The sequence below is a fragment of the Mirounga angustirostris genome, unplaced genomic scaffold (assembly GCF_029215605.1).
Source record: "Mirounga angustirostris isolate CCGP_5_RB_7025 unplaced genomic scaffold, mMirAng1.0.hap1 SCAF_2, whole genome shotgun sequence".
Taxonomy (NCBI): domain Eukaryota; kingdom Metazoa; phylum Chordata; class Mammalia; order Carnivora; family Phocidae; genus Mirounga; species Mirounga angustirostris.
The window spans coordinates 89,704,243-89,720,279 of NW_026991710.1; the positions used below are offsets into that span (position 1 = coordinate 89,704,243).

At 42.0% G+C, this 16,037-nt stretch overlaps 1 protein-coding gene across 5 annotated transcripts in view; it reads left to right on the forward strand.

Moving 5' to 3' along the window:
* The first annotated feature begins 1,194 nt into the window (after window positions 1–1,194).
* SEC24B (SEC24 homolog B, COPII coat complex component) overlaps window positions 1,195–16,037 on the forward strand; it is an 88,285-nt gene continuing 73,442 nt past the window's right edge. For 2 of the 5 annotated variants that reach the window (XM_045880607.3, XM_045880608.3), the window contains exon 1: window positions 1,196–1,379. In XM_045880607.3, coding sequence (XP_045736563.2) covers window positions 1,253–1,379 — 127 coding nt within the window. In that variant the 5' untranslated portion in view covers window positions 1,196–1,252. Of the gene's footprint in view, window positions 1,380–16,037 lie in introns of all 5 variants that reach the window. The other 3 variants (XM_045880610.3, XM_045880611.3, XM_064584950.1) reach the window with 2 other exon arrangements.

Sequence of the window (16,037 nt, forward strand, 5' to 3'; positions counted from 1 at the left end):
AATTTATGGCAAAAACGAGAGGCAAGCTTTGCATTATTCCAGAACACACTACATGATTTCCGTAATTATTCAGTAAATTAGACTTATCACTCCAGAAATATCTTGCTAGATCCCATTTCGAGCTCAATGATGTTTCTGAGCAATCTCATTCCTCATACAGAATGATGGTAGCGTACTCAGAATTCCAAGATGGCAAGACTACTTGGCTAACGTAGTCCAAGACTTGCTTGCCAGTTAGCATGCTGGGACAGGTCAGGGATTCAAAGATTTCAATGTAGAGAAAGCAAACTGAATTTTTGCTTTGGATGCTACAGCTTCTTTTCTAAACATCAACAGAATGAAGCAACCCTTGGCAAAAATCAAGAAGATAAAATCTGTCTTCCAGTTTCTCTATTTTCTCCTTCCTCTTCCCTAGATTTAAGTCGGTGGGAAAAGTTTAGAATAATGCAATTCTTATTTCGATTCTTGTGTTTATCAAAGAGAAATGTTTCCTCCTCCTTTGCCGAGGATTAGAATTCCCTGGGAATTCAGGGACCCTGAATGCCATATTTCCTTTAGAATTAACATTAAGGGGGGGGGGAATTCAAGATTAAGACCCAAAACCGAACCCAGGGTTCTCTTTCGGAGGAAGGGAGGCAGGGTGGGTGGGGTCAGTCCGGTGCAGCGTGGCCCCGGGCTCCGGATGTCACCCCGCGGCTCTCGGGTCCCCCTCCCAGCACCGCCGGGCCAGGCTCGCCGCGCGCCCAGCCTCCGCAGCGCTGGGAGCGGGCCCAGGTTTCCTTCTCCTACCGGGGTCCATCCCTCCCGCCTCACAGCGACCGTGGCTACGCCAGGACCCGACCCGCCGTCGCAAGGCTGGCGGGGAGGCCGCGGCCCCGGGCCCCGCCTCGGGCCTGAAAGCGCCGGGCTTTGGCCTGCAGGGGGCGTTGCGGCGGCGGCCCAGGGCCCGCGGTGCGAGGACCGACCCAAAGCTGGAACCCCGCACTCAGGGTTTGGGGCGCGCAGCACGGCCGGGCGAGGCGGGCCAGGAGCCAGGGTCGCGGCACCCGCGGCGGCCGAGCGCGGCTCCGCGGCGTGCAGCGCCGGCAGCCCGGCCGCGGTCCCAGGCGACTCCCTCGGTGACGCCGGGCGCGTTCCTTCCTCTTCCTTTCGCCTCTCCGGCCCCGCCTTCCCTTCCCTCCGCCCACCTCCCCGCAGCGGAGCCGCCGCCGCCGCCGCCGCCGCCGCCGCCGCCGCCGCCAGCCGCGCCGTCATGTCGGCCCCCGCCGAGTCCCCTCATCCGGCCGCCAGCGCCCGGATCCCGCCCAAGCTTGGCGGAGCCGCCGCTTCAGGAGCCGCCGCGCCCGCAGGCCCGGGCCCGGCGCCGCACCAGCAGAACGGTGAGGCGGGCGGCCCCAGCGCAGCGCGGGGCCTAGCGCCTGCAGGGCAGCCTGCGCGGCCGCTCAGACCAGACCGGCCCGGGCCGGGCCGGGTGATGGGGCGGGGGGCTGCGGGCGGTAGGGGCGCGGGGCAGAGGCCGCGCAGGGGCCGGACTGTGGGGGGCGGGGGCGCGGGGTGCGGAGCGCGGGGGGGGAGGGGCGCCCTGGCGCGGGGGCGGGGGCCGACCTGGGAAAGCTGGGGCCGGGGCTGTTTACGTAATGTGACCCTAGGCCCGAAAGCGCCCGGGATTAGTTCGGGAGGTAGAAAAGGAGGGGCCCAGGTCCGCTTTAAAAACCCTCGTAGCCAGCCTGGGCGCAGGCGGGCTGCCCCGAGCGACCCTTTGGCCGGCGAGAAGCCGAGGCCGCAGCGTGCGCGGTCTGCGGAAGCCTGGTGTAGCCATTGAGCGGCACGGATTGTGCCCTTCCCGTCTCGGGAAGATGCTTTGATTTCTGCGGCCCAGCGAGCACGCTGCCTTGAAGGGAACTTAAGTTAGCGCTCAAGTTTGTAGACAAAAGGGTGTAAATGTGCAACACAAGTGTAACCGTAACCCTGAGCCACTTCGGCCGCGAGGTCTGTCCTTGCTTCGGCGGCGGCTGCGCTAGCGTTTGGAGTTTGCTTGTCGTCTTGGAGAGGGAGTAGGTGTCAGACGGATTTAAGCGAATACCTTTAGATCCGGGTGGCTTTTGCCCCAGCTTCACTTTCAGAAACACAGACGCGTGCCAGAGTTGGCCCCGCTTTGACGGAAGAAAGGCCTTCATACAGGCAGCAGCTGGTGCAGCTTGAAAGCCGCTTTCGTGCTGAGGTCGTAGGCTTTTAGTATGCAGGAGGTTCAAGTGAAAAATGATCGTTTCTGGGATATTTATTACCTGATCATTGGGATCTGAATGTTTGTGGATGGGGCCGGGGAAGGGGGAACTCGCGTTATAAACTTGAGAGTAGTTTAGAGGAGAGCCCTCGAAAGTGATTACTTTAGAAAAAAGCCCAGTATTTTGTAAGAGAACCAAACTACACTGGTACTTTTCGAACAGTTGCTGGACTGACCTGTTTTATCCAGTTTGTTATGACAATGCATTGGGCTGTATAAATCAGTTCAGCCAGTATGTAGTTTTTCAGCTGATGCTTTTCAAACATCGGTATCGTTTATCCTGAGACTCAGAAGTTGAATTTTTTTCATAAAAGCGATGTCTTAGGCTTAATATCCTTTGGATCAGCCACCCTTGTCATTTTACGTGCTTTACTTCCAGTGGTCATTGTTCACTAGCGTGCAGTGTGAACAGTGTTGCAGGTTTTGTGTTCCTGTCCTGAACATACACAAAGGTATTTCTGAGCAGTTTTTGTCCTTGTAAACTTGATGCAAATTGTTTTTGTTTTGTTTTTAAACCGTTTTCTGTGTGAAGGAACTAGCACGTATTTAAGAAGAGTTTCCAAGTCTTTTGGAATAATTTAAACCCATGTTTTAACAGTGATCCAAGGATTGTCTTTTCTTGATTTTCTGGGTATACATTATTTTGTTAGTGCATGATTTTTAAAGTGGCAAATATTGCTCTTAGCCTTACAAATTTTGTGAAGGCTCAAGAAATGCCAAGATACCAATTACAATGAGGTTACTAAATCTGTAAGAATGTTAGAAGCCAAATATAGAGGATGGTGCTTTGTTTCTACTGTTTGTAATCATTACTTTAACATAATTCATTTCAGCATTTGTTGCATGTTTACCAGTTGGGTACTTAAGATTAGACTAGTTGAAAGCAGAATCCCTGCCTTTCTCCTAAATTCACCTTTATTTTGTTGACATGCGAGTTCGTTCTGACCTTGAGGGATTTTATGGGTCGGGATAGGAGGGCAAGACTGTCTTGAGGCAGAGGTTACAGCATGAACAAAAGTCTCAAATTGTCAAAGTGCAAGGCATATTTAGAAACTAAGCTGTCAAGAGGCAAGAAGTGTGCTGGGTAATAGGGAGAACCCAAGGCATTGAAGCTGAAAGGAATACTTAAAAAGGGGTCAGGTTGCAGAAAGGCCTTAAATGTCGTTGCCAGGGAATCTGGAAATTAATATAAAGAGCTAGGCTAAGAGAGTAAATTTTACCAGTTCTCATCACAAGAAAAAAAAATCTATGTATGGTGACAGACAACTACACTTACTATTCTAGTGACCTTTTTTGTAATTTATTCAAATATTGAATCATTATGTTGTATACTGAAAACTAATAGAGCATATGTCAGTTATACGTCAATTAAGAAAAAGGATAAAGAAGTAGGGTCAGGCGCCTGGGTGGCTCAGTTGGTTAAGCGACTGCCTTCGGCTCAGGTCATGATCCTGGAGTCCCGGGATCGAGTCCCTCATCGGGCTCCCTGCTCATTGGAGAGCCTGCTTCTGCCTCTCTCTCTGCCTGCCTCTCTGCCTACTTGTGCTTTCTCTCTGTGTGTCAAATAAATAAATAAAATCTTAAAAAAAAAAAAAAAAGTAGGGTCAATTTTTTTGTTGTTTTCTGTAGAAGGAAGTAGCTTAGAGAAGTAACAAGATCAAATCTGTTTTTTTTTTTTTGCTAATCTTAGAAAAAATAATTTTTGCTACACTGTGTTGGCATTTATAGATAAAGATTAAGCAATCCTTTGGGTTTTTGGCTTATTCTTTAGCTGTACATGAAATAGTTTGCCTTTTAATGTGTCTCTATGGAATACCAGACATGGTGAAAAGAAACAGGTCAGAAGTGTGTGTATGAGACATTATGGGAGACAGTTGTTAAACTGGGTTGGTATCTAGAGATCGCTTATTTTAGTGGTTATCCAACATTTTAAAAAACATTTATTTTTCCAAAAGAAGTAGTGGATAGAGCACTGGTGGAGAAATCAGAAAAAAGCAGAGCTGTTATGGTTAAATAGAGGTAGAGGTTCAGGTGTTTTTGGAGTGCGGTCTGAAAAACACCTGGTCTGCTCCTCCAATTTTATAGATGAGGTCAAGATCCAGAAAGGTTAGGTGGGTGTGTTTTTCACCAGTTCCTGTGTAAACTTTGTGAGGGTAGCAGTTTTGTCTCTCTTGTCACCGCTGTATATTCAGGTACTCATTAAACGTTTGTTACACCAAGTCCAATTCAGTCTTCCTAATTCCAGGTCCAGTTCTCTATTAAGAGACTGTAAAAGTCTTTTTAGAGACTTTGACATTTTTTTGCAAAGGGTAGGGAATAGGTAGAAAATTGAGACTTCATTATCACTTTTGTTTTCTAGGTTTAACTGCTTACATGCTTTACCCCACTCATTTGAAGATACAATTTGACTTGAGTCTGTGACATACTTCTCTTAAACTTCCTTTTGTGTACTTGTATTTCTATACTTCAGTTTTTCACTGAGCAGCATATGGGCTTTTAGAATTATTTGTATTTCCATGTGAAGTGTTAGTTGAATATTCTTCACTTTCACTCTGCCTTTTGAGAGTCTCTCCAAAGCCCAGTCCTCAAAGAAGGGAAGATTGGGTGAAATAATATCCTGGTAATATGATGGTGTAATTCCAAAATTTTTCCCAGTTGACTTAAATTGAAAGAGATATTTTAAAAAGTTTTTTGGGGGGGAGGGCACTCAGATTTAACAGTAAACCACTGCTGCTTAATTCTGCTTTTAGGAAGCACATGGTGCTCATTTTCAAATGAAATGTGTTTTCTTCCTTCCGTGTGCCTTTTCCAGGAATGATCCTACTGGCAGTTCTATCATTTCAATCTCCAATAATGTGAGAAAGATGAGTTAGTAATGGGAATTTTGGGGATCCATTATGGAAGATGTAAACATACCATTCACTCAGTAGTACTATCTGGTCAGTTAGAGGAAACCCTTCAGCTTTGAGAGCACATGCAAAATTTAAAAGGATAAAAATCCCCCCCACCGTGTGTCTGAAGTAAGTTCCTTTTGATCAGAGCAGCGTCTGTGTCTCAGGTTCCTAGTCTTCCTTTATAGCTGAGCAGAAGCATCAAGCCCTCTAGTGAAGATATTGCCATGGTGTAATGTAACCGTCTGCGTACATCATTTCCTTCTAAGCTGATTAATATTTCGAGAATCTTAAAAATCATTCCTCATATAAACAAGTGTCTTTTATCTGGGTTTAAATTTTATTTTTTGTTGCTGTGTGTATTGCATTAGTTATTTGCAGTGTCCTACTCCCACGCCACTCCCTCCCCCCAGGTGTCTAGATTATATCTGTGATAATTTTTGCAAACCCCATTCATTGCCACTGATAAGAGTATTTCAGCTCACTTCCATTTTTCTAATGATCTGTAAACCCTGAAGTACTAGATGCCTAAAGACATTGAAATAGACCAGATTTTTGAGCCTGTCTTCAATGGACTTTCCGAGAAAGGAGAGCATCTCCACAGTGAGCCCTGCATGTGAGAGCAGATCATGTTCTATTCAGAGTTGTCAGAAGGTGTGGGCTAGTGAAAAGGTTGTCGGCTTTGATACAGCTCCAGGTTTTGTCGAGGTAATTACTCAACATCTCTCAGCTTAAGGGGAGAATAATACCTTCCTTCTAGAGTTGTTGAGAGAATTATATTAAATGAGTTACTATTTTTAAAGTACCTGGTGCTTAGCAAAATGAGATACTTAGCAAATGAGAGTCCCCTACATCCCATCTTCTGCAGAACACCTGGATATAAATTCTTTAGATGGCAGAGACTATAAGAGTTTTCCTCATCATATTCCCAGAGGCAGCAGGCGGTAGTAGGCACTCAACGGAGTAAGTGAACTTGGCTTCATATTCACTGTTGTTTTTGAAGACTGGCCCCTGAAAGGATCTGTGTGTGGCCAGCTCGTCCTATCCTTTCCTGTATTTAAGGCTCAATCACTGTTTCCATCTTTTTATTATTTTCTTCCACTGCCCAGCCCTCCCTCCCTCCAACAGATCTACTCTTGGAAGGTTCCCTCGAATAGCCCATCTACCTCAGCTAGCTGGCTTGTGGGAAGGTGGATTTAATTGGTTTCAAGTTTTCTAAAATGCTATGCTGGAAGCTGCTTGTAACAGGAACCAAGGAAAAGCAGGATGAAGTAGGAGGTGAGAGGGAGTAGTAAAATGCCTCGCCTAAGCCAATGGCCAAGTCTTAACTTGCTTGTTTTTCCTAGTATTTCTGAGAAACCAGTATTGTGAAATGAGCTTTGGAACCTGCAATGCCTGGCTTCTTCACTACTTACCAGCTATTTGAATCTGTATAAATTAGTGACCTTGCATGCCCCCATTTGTCTGTAAAACGATGATAGTGATACTTCACAGGATTATTGTGAGTTATGTAAGATTATGTAGAGGAAAGCAAAGTACCTGGCGTGTAGTAGGTTCTCAACCGGTATTGGTTTTCTTTTGGTCCCTTTACTCTTAACACTCATTATTACGGCAGCCAAAGAGGAGAACTGATGGGCTTAATGCAGTGAGATTTCACCCAAATGGCCGCACAGGCTGTGTCTGTCTGTAGGCTCTGTCTGCCAGCAGTGACTGGGACAGTTACTTCTGTAGCTATTAGTCTTCCATTAGAAAAGAATAATCCAGCGTATCCAGATGTGACTGGAATTCCTCCTTTTTTTTTTTTTAAGATTTATTTATTTTAGAGAGAGAACGCATGCAAGTGGGGGGGAGGGGCCGAGGGACAGGGAGAGAGAGAACCCTCAAGACGACTCCCCGCTGAGTACAGAGCCTGATGTGGGGCTCCATCCCACAACCCTGAGATCATGACCTGAGCTGAAATCAAGGGTTGGACGCTCAACCGACTGAGCCACCCAGGCTCATTTAAAAATGAGGAATTCCTCATTTTTAAAATCACTAGGGCTTCTAATTACAGATTTCTTTAGGGGTGTGGTGGTCATATATTTTTTACACTTGTAAAAAATTTATATTTTAGCAACATTACTGATACTTTATTGTCAGGGGTCATATATCCAAAATATTCAGAAATCAGTACTATGTATACTGATGACGGATGGATACCAGTGTTGACACCAGAGCAGGATTCAGTAAGCCTGTAATGTGCCATTAGTCTTTTAGTTGCCGGATCGTGAGGAGGTCTTGGTGGTCTGGGGCAAGGGACCAGCATTGTGGGGTATAACAGGGAAGCAGGATCAGGGCTATGTGACTCTTTACTAGTGGCATTCTTTAACAAGAACGATTGCTAAAATGCATAGTGGCTGAATATTGACCTATTTCTTGGTAGTTCAGTGATGAATAAATTACGTTCTTGTATCTGATACTGCCTCTCCAAGTTAGTATGACTGTGTCGCTGTAGGATAGAGGAGCTTGTACTTTGCTGACCTTGATGTTCTTTTTAAGATAATGAAAAAAAACCTTTAATCTGACTTTTAAAAAATATTGAAATGTGATTCAGGAAAAGACTAATGAAGCAAATATTCTTGATATTAAAAATGTTACTTCTCTGAAAAGGGAGAGGAGGAAATTCATTTATTTAAAGAGAGCTTATTAATTTTTTTTATAAATGTATAGTGACTAGATATTCCATAAAATACCTTGTAAATTTGAATTTTCATGTCTGGCTTGCTTACAGCAAGAATAGAATAAATTTCCCTCTGGTGGGAATCTAGTCTCTGGAAGGAGATTATGTCCCTGAATGTAGAAACTTTTCGGAGATTGTATATAACCCGAGTTTTTCTGTTTTGCAAGTGATTTCTTGATGCTCTTTTTATGAGTCACTGCGTTCAGCCATTTGGTGGATGCAGTAATTACATCACTGATTCTAAGACACTTTTTTTTCACGTTTTTATCTCTGAATTTGGGGGGCATCTTAGAATTGGTCAAATTTTAAAATTGGTTTTACTGAAACTGTAGAAGTTATGGTATAGTTGTGTGAAAACCTGCCACTGACAGCTGATGTGGTGAGCTGAGTATAATGGCCCCCTAATATGTTTCCGTCCTAATCTTTGAAACCTCTGCAGCTACGATTAAGAATTGGGGATATTATCCTGGGTCTGGGTGGGCCTGATATAATCACAACAGACCTGATTAGACGGAATCAGGAGGAGACAGCCAGCAGAGAAAGTTATTGACCATAGAAGCAGAGGTGGGAGTAGTGTGCTTTGAAGATGGAGGAAGGGGCCATAAGCCCAGGAATACAGGTGGCCACTAGAAGCTGAAAAAGGCAAGGAAATGGATTCTCTTCTTCGAGCCTCAGAAGGAACCATCTCTGCCCATGACACTTTGACCTTATTAGCCCAGTGAACAGATTCTGGGCTTTTGACCTCCAGAACTGTAAAATAATAAATTTGTGTTGTTTTAAGCCACTGAGTTTGTGGTAATTTGTTATAGTAGCAGAAGCTAATATACCTGGTAGGTTTAAAAAGCAGCAGCATTTACTAGGCTTCTTCCCCCCCCCCCCCCTCAAAATATAGGGATGTTTTCCGTGAACCAGGCATGGAAGCTTTAGGAATATGATAGAGCTGAGAGCAAATTAGACTGGCTCTTCACTTACAGAGTTTGCAGTCAGACAAAGTACCAGGTGAAAAGTGCTATCATTGTAGTCCAAGATACAGTAGATGCAACATTAAGTGGGCATTCACTTGTGGGGTTAGCAGATGTTTTCTAGAAGAAGAGCTGAACTGAGATCTGAAGAATGAGTAAGAGTTGATCAGATGAAGGGGGAAGAGGGAATTTTTGAAGGTTCCAGGTAGAGGGAAGAGCCTGTGTGAAGGGTCAGAGGTGAACAAACACGGCTTGAGAAAAATTTAGTATGGTCAGAATGTGTGTGGAACAGTGATTCTCAGCCTCTTCATACTCATGGCTACCTTAGTGCTAAAATTTTAGTTGGTGGCATTCTTGAAGGAATTAAACTTTTTTTTTTTTTAAGATTTTATTTATTTGACAGAGAGAGACACAGCGAGAGAGAGGAACACAAGCAGGGAGAGTAGGAGAGGGAGAAGCAGGCTCCCCACTGAACAGGGAGCCCAATGCGGGGCTCGATCCCAGGACCCTGGGATCATGACCTGAGCTGAAGGCAGATGCTTAACGACTGAGCCACCCAGGCGCCCCAGGAATTAAACTTTTTAAACACCTGTATTTTAAAAAAGCAAATTTCAGAAAAATAGCGCATGTTTATTTGATTCCCTTTGGAAGCCTTTACAAGGCAACTTAACTGTATTCTGCACTCACCAACCCCTTTGATGGCCTTTTGAGGTAAAGCTCTAGCATATACTCTTTCCTGATGTGCTGTGGCTTCTTTGCTCCCTTCATACTAGGTCATTATTGCGTGTCACTTTGACCTAACGATAGGCACCTTTAGTTTAGCAAAATTACATTTTATATACTGATCAAACTTCGGTAGACCCATGTGAATGACTTGTAGTGTAGCCGTATGTTAAGGTGCGTCTGTTGAAAATCATTGTGAGAAGGAGTGGTGAGCAGTAAAGTAGAAGAGGTAAGCAGGAGTCAGATCATGAAGGGCCTTTGCGTTCGTTTTCTCTCTGCTGCTATAACAAATTACCACAGATTGGTGGCTTAAAATAACATGAATTCCTCATCTGTAGGTTAGAAGTCTAACAGGGCAGAAATCAAGGTGTCAGTAGGGCTGAATTCCCTCCCAGAGGCTGGGGGAGAGTATACATTTCTTTGCTTTTTCCCACTTCTAGAGGCTGCCCGCATTCCTTGATTCATGGTCCCCTTTCTGTCTTCAAAGCCAGCAACCTCTGGCTTCATCTCTGAGGATCTTCTGTAGTCACATCTCCCTGACTCTCTTCTGCCTTCCTCTTCTACCTTAAAAAGGACTCTTGTGATTACATTGAACTTACCTGGATAATCGAGGCTTTTCTCCTGATTTTAAGGTCAGCTGATTGATTAGCAGTCCTAGTACAAGCTGCAACCTCAACTCCCTTTGCCATGTAACGTATCATATTCACATGTTCTGGTGATTAGGACATGGACATTTAGTGGGGGGGAGGGATTATCGTGGCTCCCATTGTCTTACAGACTATGTTAAAGAATTTGGATTTTTTCTTGATGGCAAGAAAAACCATTAGAAAGCTTTAAACAAAAAAAATAACATAACCAGATTGCTTTTTAGGAAAATCACTCTGGTTATGTGTGGTACAGTCATTTGTCTAAAATATAGTGTCATACAGGGGTGCCTGGGGTGGCTCACTTGGTTAAGCGTCTGCCTTCACCTCAGGTTAGGATCTCAGGGTCCTGGGATCGAGCCCCGCATCGGGCTCCCTGCTCAGTGAGGAGTCTATCTCCCTCTTCACACTCTACCCCCCATCCTCGCTTGTGCATGTGCACTCTCTCTCTCAAATAAATAAATAAAATCTTTTAAAAAATTGTGTCATACAGTCAATTTAGTAAGTCATTGCCAGCACTTTTTTCCATTGATGTTTTAAAAACTTATTTTGCAATAATTTTAGATTTGCAGAAGTGATGCAAAGATAGTACAGAAAGTGCATTGTTCATTCAGCTTCCTCTAAAGTATTACATCTTCTCGTGTCTTAACATCTTACAAAATCATGGTACATTTATTAAAACTAGGAAATTAACATTGCTGAAATACCATTAGCTAAACTATACCATTTCCACCATTTTTTTTTCTGTTCTTGGATACAGTCCAGGATATCCTGTTGCATTTAGTTGTCACATCTCCTTAGTTTCCTCTGATCTGTGACAGTTTCTTAGTCTTTTTGTTTTTTAGGGCTTTGACAGGACCAGTTAGTTATTTTGAGGACAGTTCTTCACTGTACTGATGCTTTCCCATGATTAGGCTGAGGTGGAGTCTTAAGAATTTATGAATTTTTATGAATTTTTGAATTTATGAATTTTTAGGAAGAATACCACAGAGGTGAAGTGCCCTACTTATCATATCGGGGATTATATGTATCAACTTGTTTTATTACTGGTCATGTTAATCTCTTGAACACTTGATTGAGGGAATGTCTTAGCTCAGGCCTCTATGACAAAATGCCATTGACGGGGTAGCTTAAACCATAGACATATTTTCTCAGTTTTGGAGACGAGAAGTCTGAGATCCGAGCGACGTCATGGTTGGGTTCTGATGAAGACCCTGTTCCTGGCTTGCAGATGACCACCTTCTTGCTGTGTGCTTGCACGGCTTTTTTGCATGCATGAGGAGAGAGTGATCTCTTCTTCTTATAAGGATACTAATTCCATCGTGAGGGTCCTACCCTTGTGACCTAATCTAAACCTAATTACTTCCTGAAGGCCCCACCTTAAAACTATCAAATTGGGGGATAGAGCTTCAACATATGAATTTGGGAGGACATATTCAGTCTATAAATAGGGGCTGCCAAGTTCCTCCACTGCAAAATTAATGTTTTTTTTTCCTACTGTTTGTTAGGAGTAACTTCAGCCCACATTCAACAGAAAGGGAATTTAAGAATTCGGGTGCCTGGGTGGCTCAGGTTGGTTAAGCGACTGCCTTTGGCTTGGGTCATGATCCTGGAGTCCCAGGATCGAGTCCCGCATTGGGCTCCCTGCTCAGTGGGGAGTCTGCTTCTCCCTCTGACCCTCACCTCTCTCATGCTCTCTCTCTCTCTCTCATTCTCTCTCAAATAAATAAATAAAAATCTTCAAAAAAAAATAAAAGAATTAAGCTCCACCTTCTACATTGAGGTGTATCAAATAATTTGTAGGTATATGCTAAAATCATCACGGTAATTTATAAATATTTTTGGGGAGATACTTTACTATCCTGTTGCTTCTTAAAATTTCATACGCTAATTTTACATTCCTCAGTGGCTTGCACCTGCAGTGATTTTTACTATGGAATTCTAATGGTAATTTTCTCTTTCCCTCATTTACTCTACATATATTATTTGGAGTTTTTCCGTAAGGAAGACTTGCCCCTTTTTTTCCATTTTAAAATGTTTTCAGTCATTTATATTGTGGGCTCCTGAATATTATAATCTAGTACTATCATTATTTATATTTGTTGCTCAGATTGTTACAGTTTTGGCCATTGGCATCTCTTTCAGCTTGTCTCCTGTGTCTCTCTGGCACCACCCTTTTTTCGACTGCTTCCCTACTTTCTGACACTACAAGATACTCCATTTTGTCCTTGCCCTATCCCAGCACTAGAATCAGTCCTTTGTCCAAGGAGCCCTGGTTTCTTTTGTTGGGGCATGGTATTTAGAAACTGAGAATTGGGCCCTGGATGTGGTCGTAGCTACAGGCCTATCACTGCTGCTGGGCTTTCTCAATAGACAGAGTTAGGAGATACATATGTATCTACTAAATTATGTATGTAAACATCTCTGTAATTATATCTACATCTATCCATCTGTGTATATATATTGCCTCAACATCCTTCAGTGAGGTTATCATACATGTAATACAGCTAGACTGATTTGTATATGTTTATTGCCATCCCTGTATCTTCTTTGATTATTCTATTTTCAGACCTTTTGCCAATTTTTTGGTTGGGTTGTCTATTTTCTAACTGCTGAGTTTTAAGAGTTCTTAATTTTGGATACAAATGATTGGGCATGTGATTTGCAAATACTGTCTCCTTGTCTGTAGCTTGTCTTATAGTTCTCTTGGTGGTTTTTGTAGAGCAAAAGTTTTTAATTTGATAAAGTCGCTTTTCTTAATATTTTCTGTTCTTAATCATGCCTACATATTCTTCTGTATTTTCTCCTAGGAGTTTTTAAATTTTACTTTTAGATCTGTGATTCATTTTGACTTAAATTTTGCTTAAGACCTGAGACATGTGTTGAGGTTCATTTCTTGAATATGGACTTATGGCAGTCGCATTTGTTGAAAATATTATCTTTTCTTCATTGAATTGGCTTGACATCTTTGTCAAAAATCAGTTGACTGTATTTTTGTGGCTTTATTTCCAGACTTTTTATTATGTTCTACATGTCTGTCCTTTCACTGGTACCATACTTTTTTGATTATTGTAGCAGATAAAGCAAGCCTTGCAATTAGGCAATAGGAGTCCTCCCACTGTGCTTTTTCAGAGTTTTTGTTTTTGTTTGAGATTTTAGTACCTTTGCCTTTCCATAGAAATTTTAGAATCAGCTTGTTGACATCTATAAAAGAGCCTATTGGTATTTGTATCAGGATTGCATATCAAAGTTAAAGATCAAAACTGAGATAATTTATATCTTAATACCAAATCTTTCAGTCCACAAATAATGGTGTATCGTTCCATTTATTTAAAGAAATCCTTGATTTCTTTCATCAGTGTTTTGTAGTTTTCAGCCTATAGGTCCTTCACATATTTCATTAGATTTATATTTTAAGTACTTTTTGGTGATATTATAAGTAGTATTGTTTTTTAAAAAATTGTAAATCCTGTTTGTTCATTATTGAGTTTGAGAAGTGCATTTGACTCTTACATACTGACCTTCTATCTTGTGACTTTGATAAACTCACTTATTATTAGTTCCAGGCTTTTCTTTTTCTTTCTTTATTTTCTTAATCCTGTCATTCTGTAAATACCGTTTTATTTCTTCTTTTCCAATCTGTATGCCATTTATTTCTTTTTCTTGCCTTACTAAAGTAGCTAGTAAATCCTGAACATTGTTGAATAGGGGAATGGCTTTTATTTTTTTTACTGTGAGTGCATGGTAGTGAAGAATATGGTAGTTGCTAGTGTTGCTTGGTGTCATTGCTTCAGTTTATGCCACAGGACGTTACCCGTCATTGCTATTGTGCCATTAGTACAAACGTCAGCACAGTAAAGAAGGCAGACGTTTTAATACACTATGAAAGTGGTTTTTACCTGTGGATCCCCCAGGAGTCTCCAGTATTACCAGGGTTCTGTGTACTACACTTTGAGAATTGCTGTTCTGTATCCTTACTGTATGAGTTTCCTAGGCTGGCCGTAACAGAGTACTACAAACTGGTAGCCTAAAACAACAGGACTGTATTCTCTTCCGGTTCTGGAGACGAGAAGTGTGAAATTAAGGTGGTTGGCAGGGCCGTATTCTCTCTGTAAGGGAGAATCTCTTCCTTGCCTCTTCCAGCTTCTGGTTGGCTGTTGACATTCCCAGTATTTTGGCCGCATCTCTCTGCTTTATCCTCTCATTGCCTTTTCTTCAATGTGTATGTCTTCTCTTTATGCGCATCTTATAAAGATACTTGTGACGACCTTTAGGACCCACTCAGATAATCTCAAGATCCTTACCTTAGTCATGTCTTCTGTCATAAAAGATAATACTCATCCTTTTCCATGTAAAATCATTTTTACACGTTCTGGGGATTAGGATGTGGATGTATCTTTTGGGAGGCCACTGTTCAACCTACTACCCTTATTAGTTACATAAATATTAGACTGCTTCATATTGTTCTGCAGGTTTCTTAAATTTTATTTTTCTTCAGTCTTCTCTGCTTTTTTAATTGGATCATTTTATTTATTTATTATTAATTTTTAAGTAAGCTCTACACCCAACGTGGTGCTTGAACTCATAACCCCAAGGTCAAGAGTCGCATGCTCTACCGACTGAGCCAGCCAGGTGCCCCAAAGTTAGATCATTTCATTGGTTAGTCTTCAGGTTCATTGATTCTTTCTTCTGCCATACTGTTGAAGCCATCTAACATATTTATTTCAGCTTTATTTTGAATATTTTCATTTTCAAAATCGTTTTCATTTCTATTTTGGTATATCTGTTCATTTACTGATGATATTTTTTTTCGATTCTTTAAATATATTTTCTAATTTTGAACATATTTATAATAGCTGCTTTGAAGGCTTTGCTAAATTCAACTTTTGGGACCACTTTGAATCTGGTCTCTGCCTGCTTTTTTTTACTGAGCATCTCAGTGGCTCTCCTTTGTCTATACAGTTAAGATGCCAGTTAGGGACCCAAAAATTGTAACTGACAGGAAATAACTTTCAGGAAAGTAAAATGAATGAACACACAGACTTACCTACAAATATATTTATCATCGTGTGGTTTAATGTTTTTTAAAAAAATGGAAAACAACCTAAATGGCGGTAAATAGAAAAGTGATTAAAATATGGTAAATCTGTATAATGGATATTATTCAGACATTTAAAAATCATGATGGAAAGATATTCAAGTCAGGTTACATAAGCAAATCATTAAAAAATGCACCTTATAATTCTACTTTTGTTTAAATTAGTTAGATAAATCCAAGAAGAAATTACTGGGTAGCTATGCATCAGAATATCGATAGCAGTTATCTCAGGTAATACGATTATGGATGATTTTTATTTGATAATTTCCTGTACCTCTTTTTGCAGTGACTTTATGTAACATTTGTAATAAGAGAAACACTTCTAGAGTTATTTTTCAAAAATTTGACCATCCACATATGTAACTAGTTTATCCTTTCCTCCACAGCCTTTGTCTCTCTCTATATTAGAAGTATTAAAATACCAGCAGTCTTATATGCTGCAGAGCCATTTTGCTTTTTTTTTTTTTAAGATTTTGTTTATTTATTTGAGAGAGAGAGAGAGAGAGAGAGATTGAGAGAACGAGTCGGGGGAAGGATAGAGGGAAAAGCAGACTCCCTGCAGATCAGGGAGCCCGATGTGGGACTCGATCGCAGGACCCTGGGATCATGACCTGAGCCAAAGGCTGACGTTTAACTGACTGAGCCACCCAGGCGTCCCTGCAGAGCCATTTTGAATCCAAAAAAAGATATGCATCTAAATTACCCCAGAAGGCCAG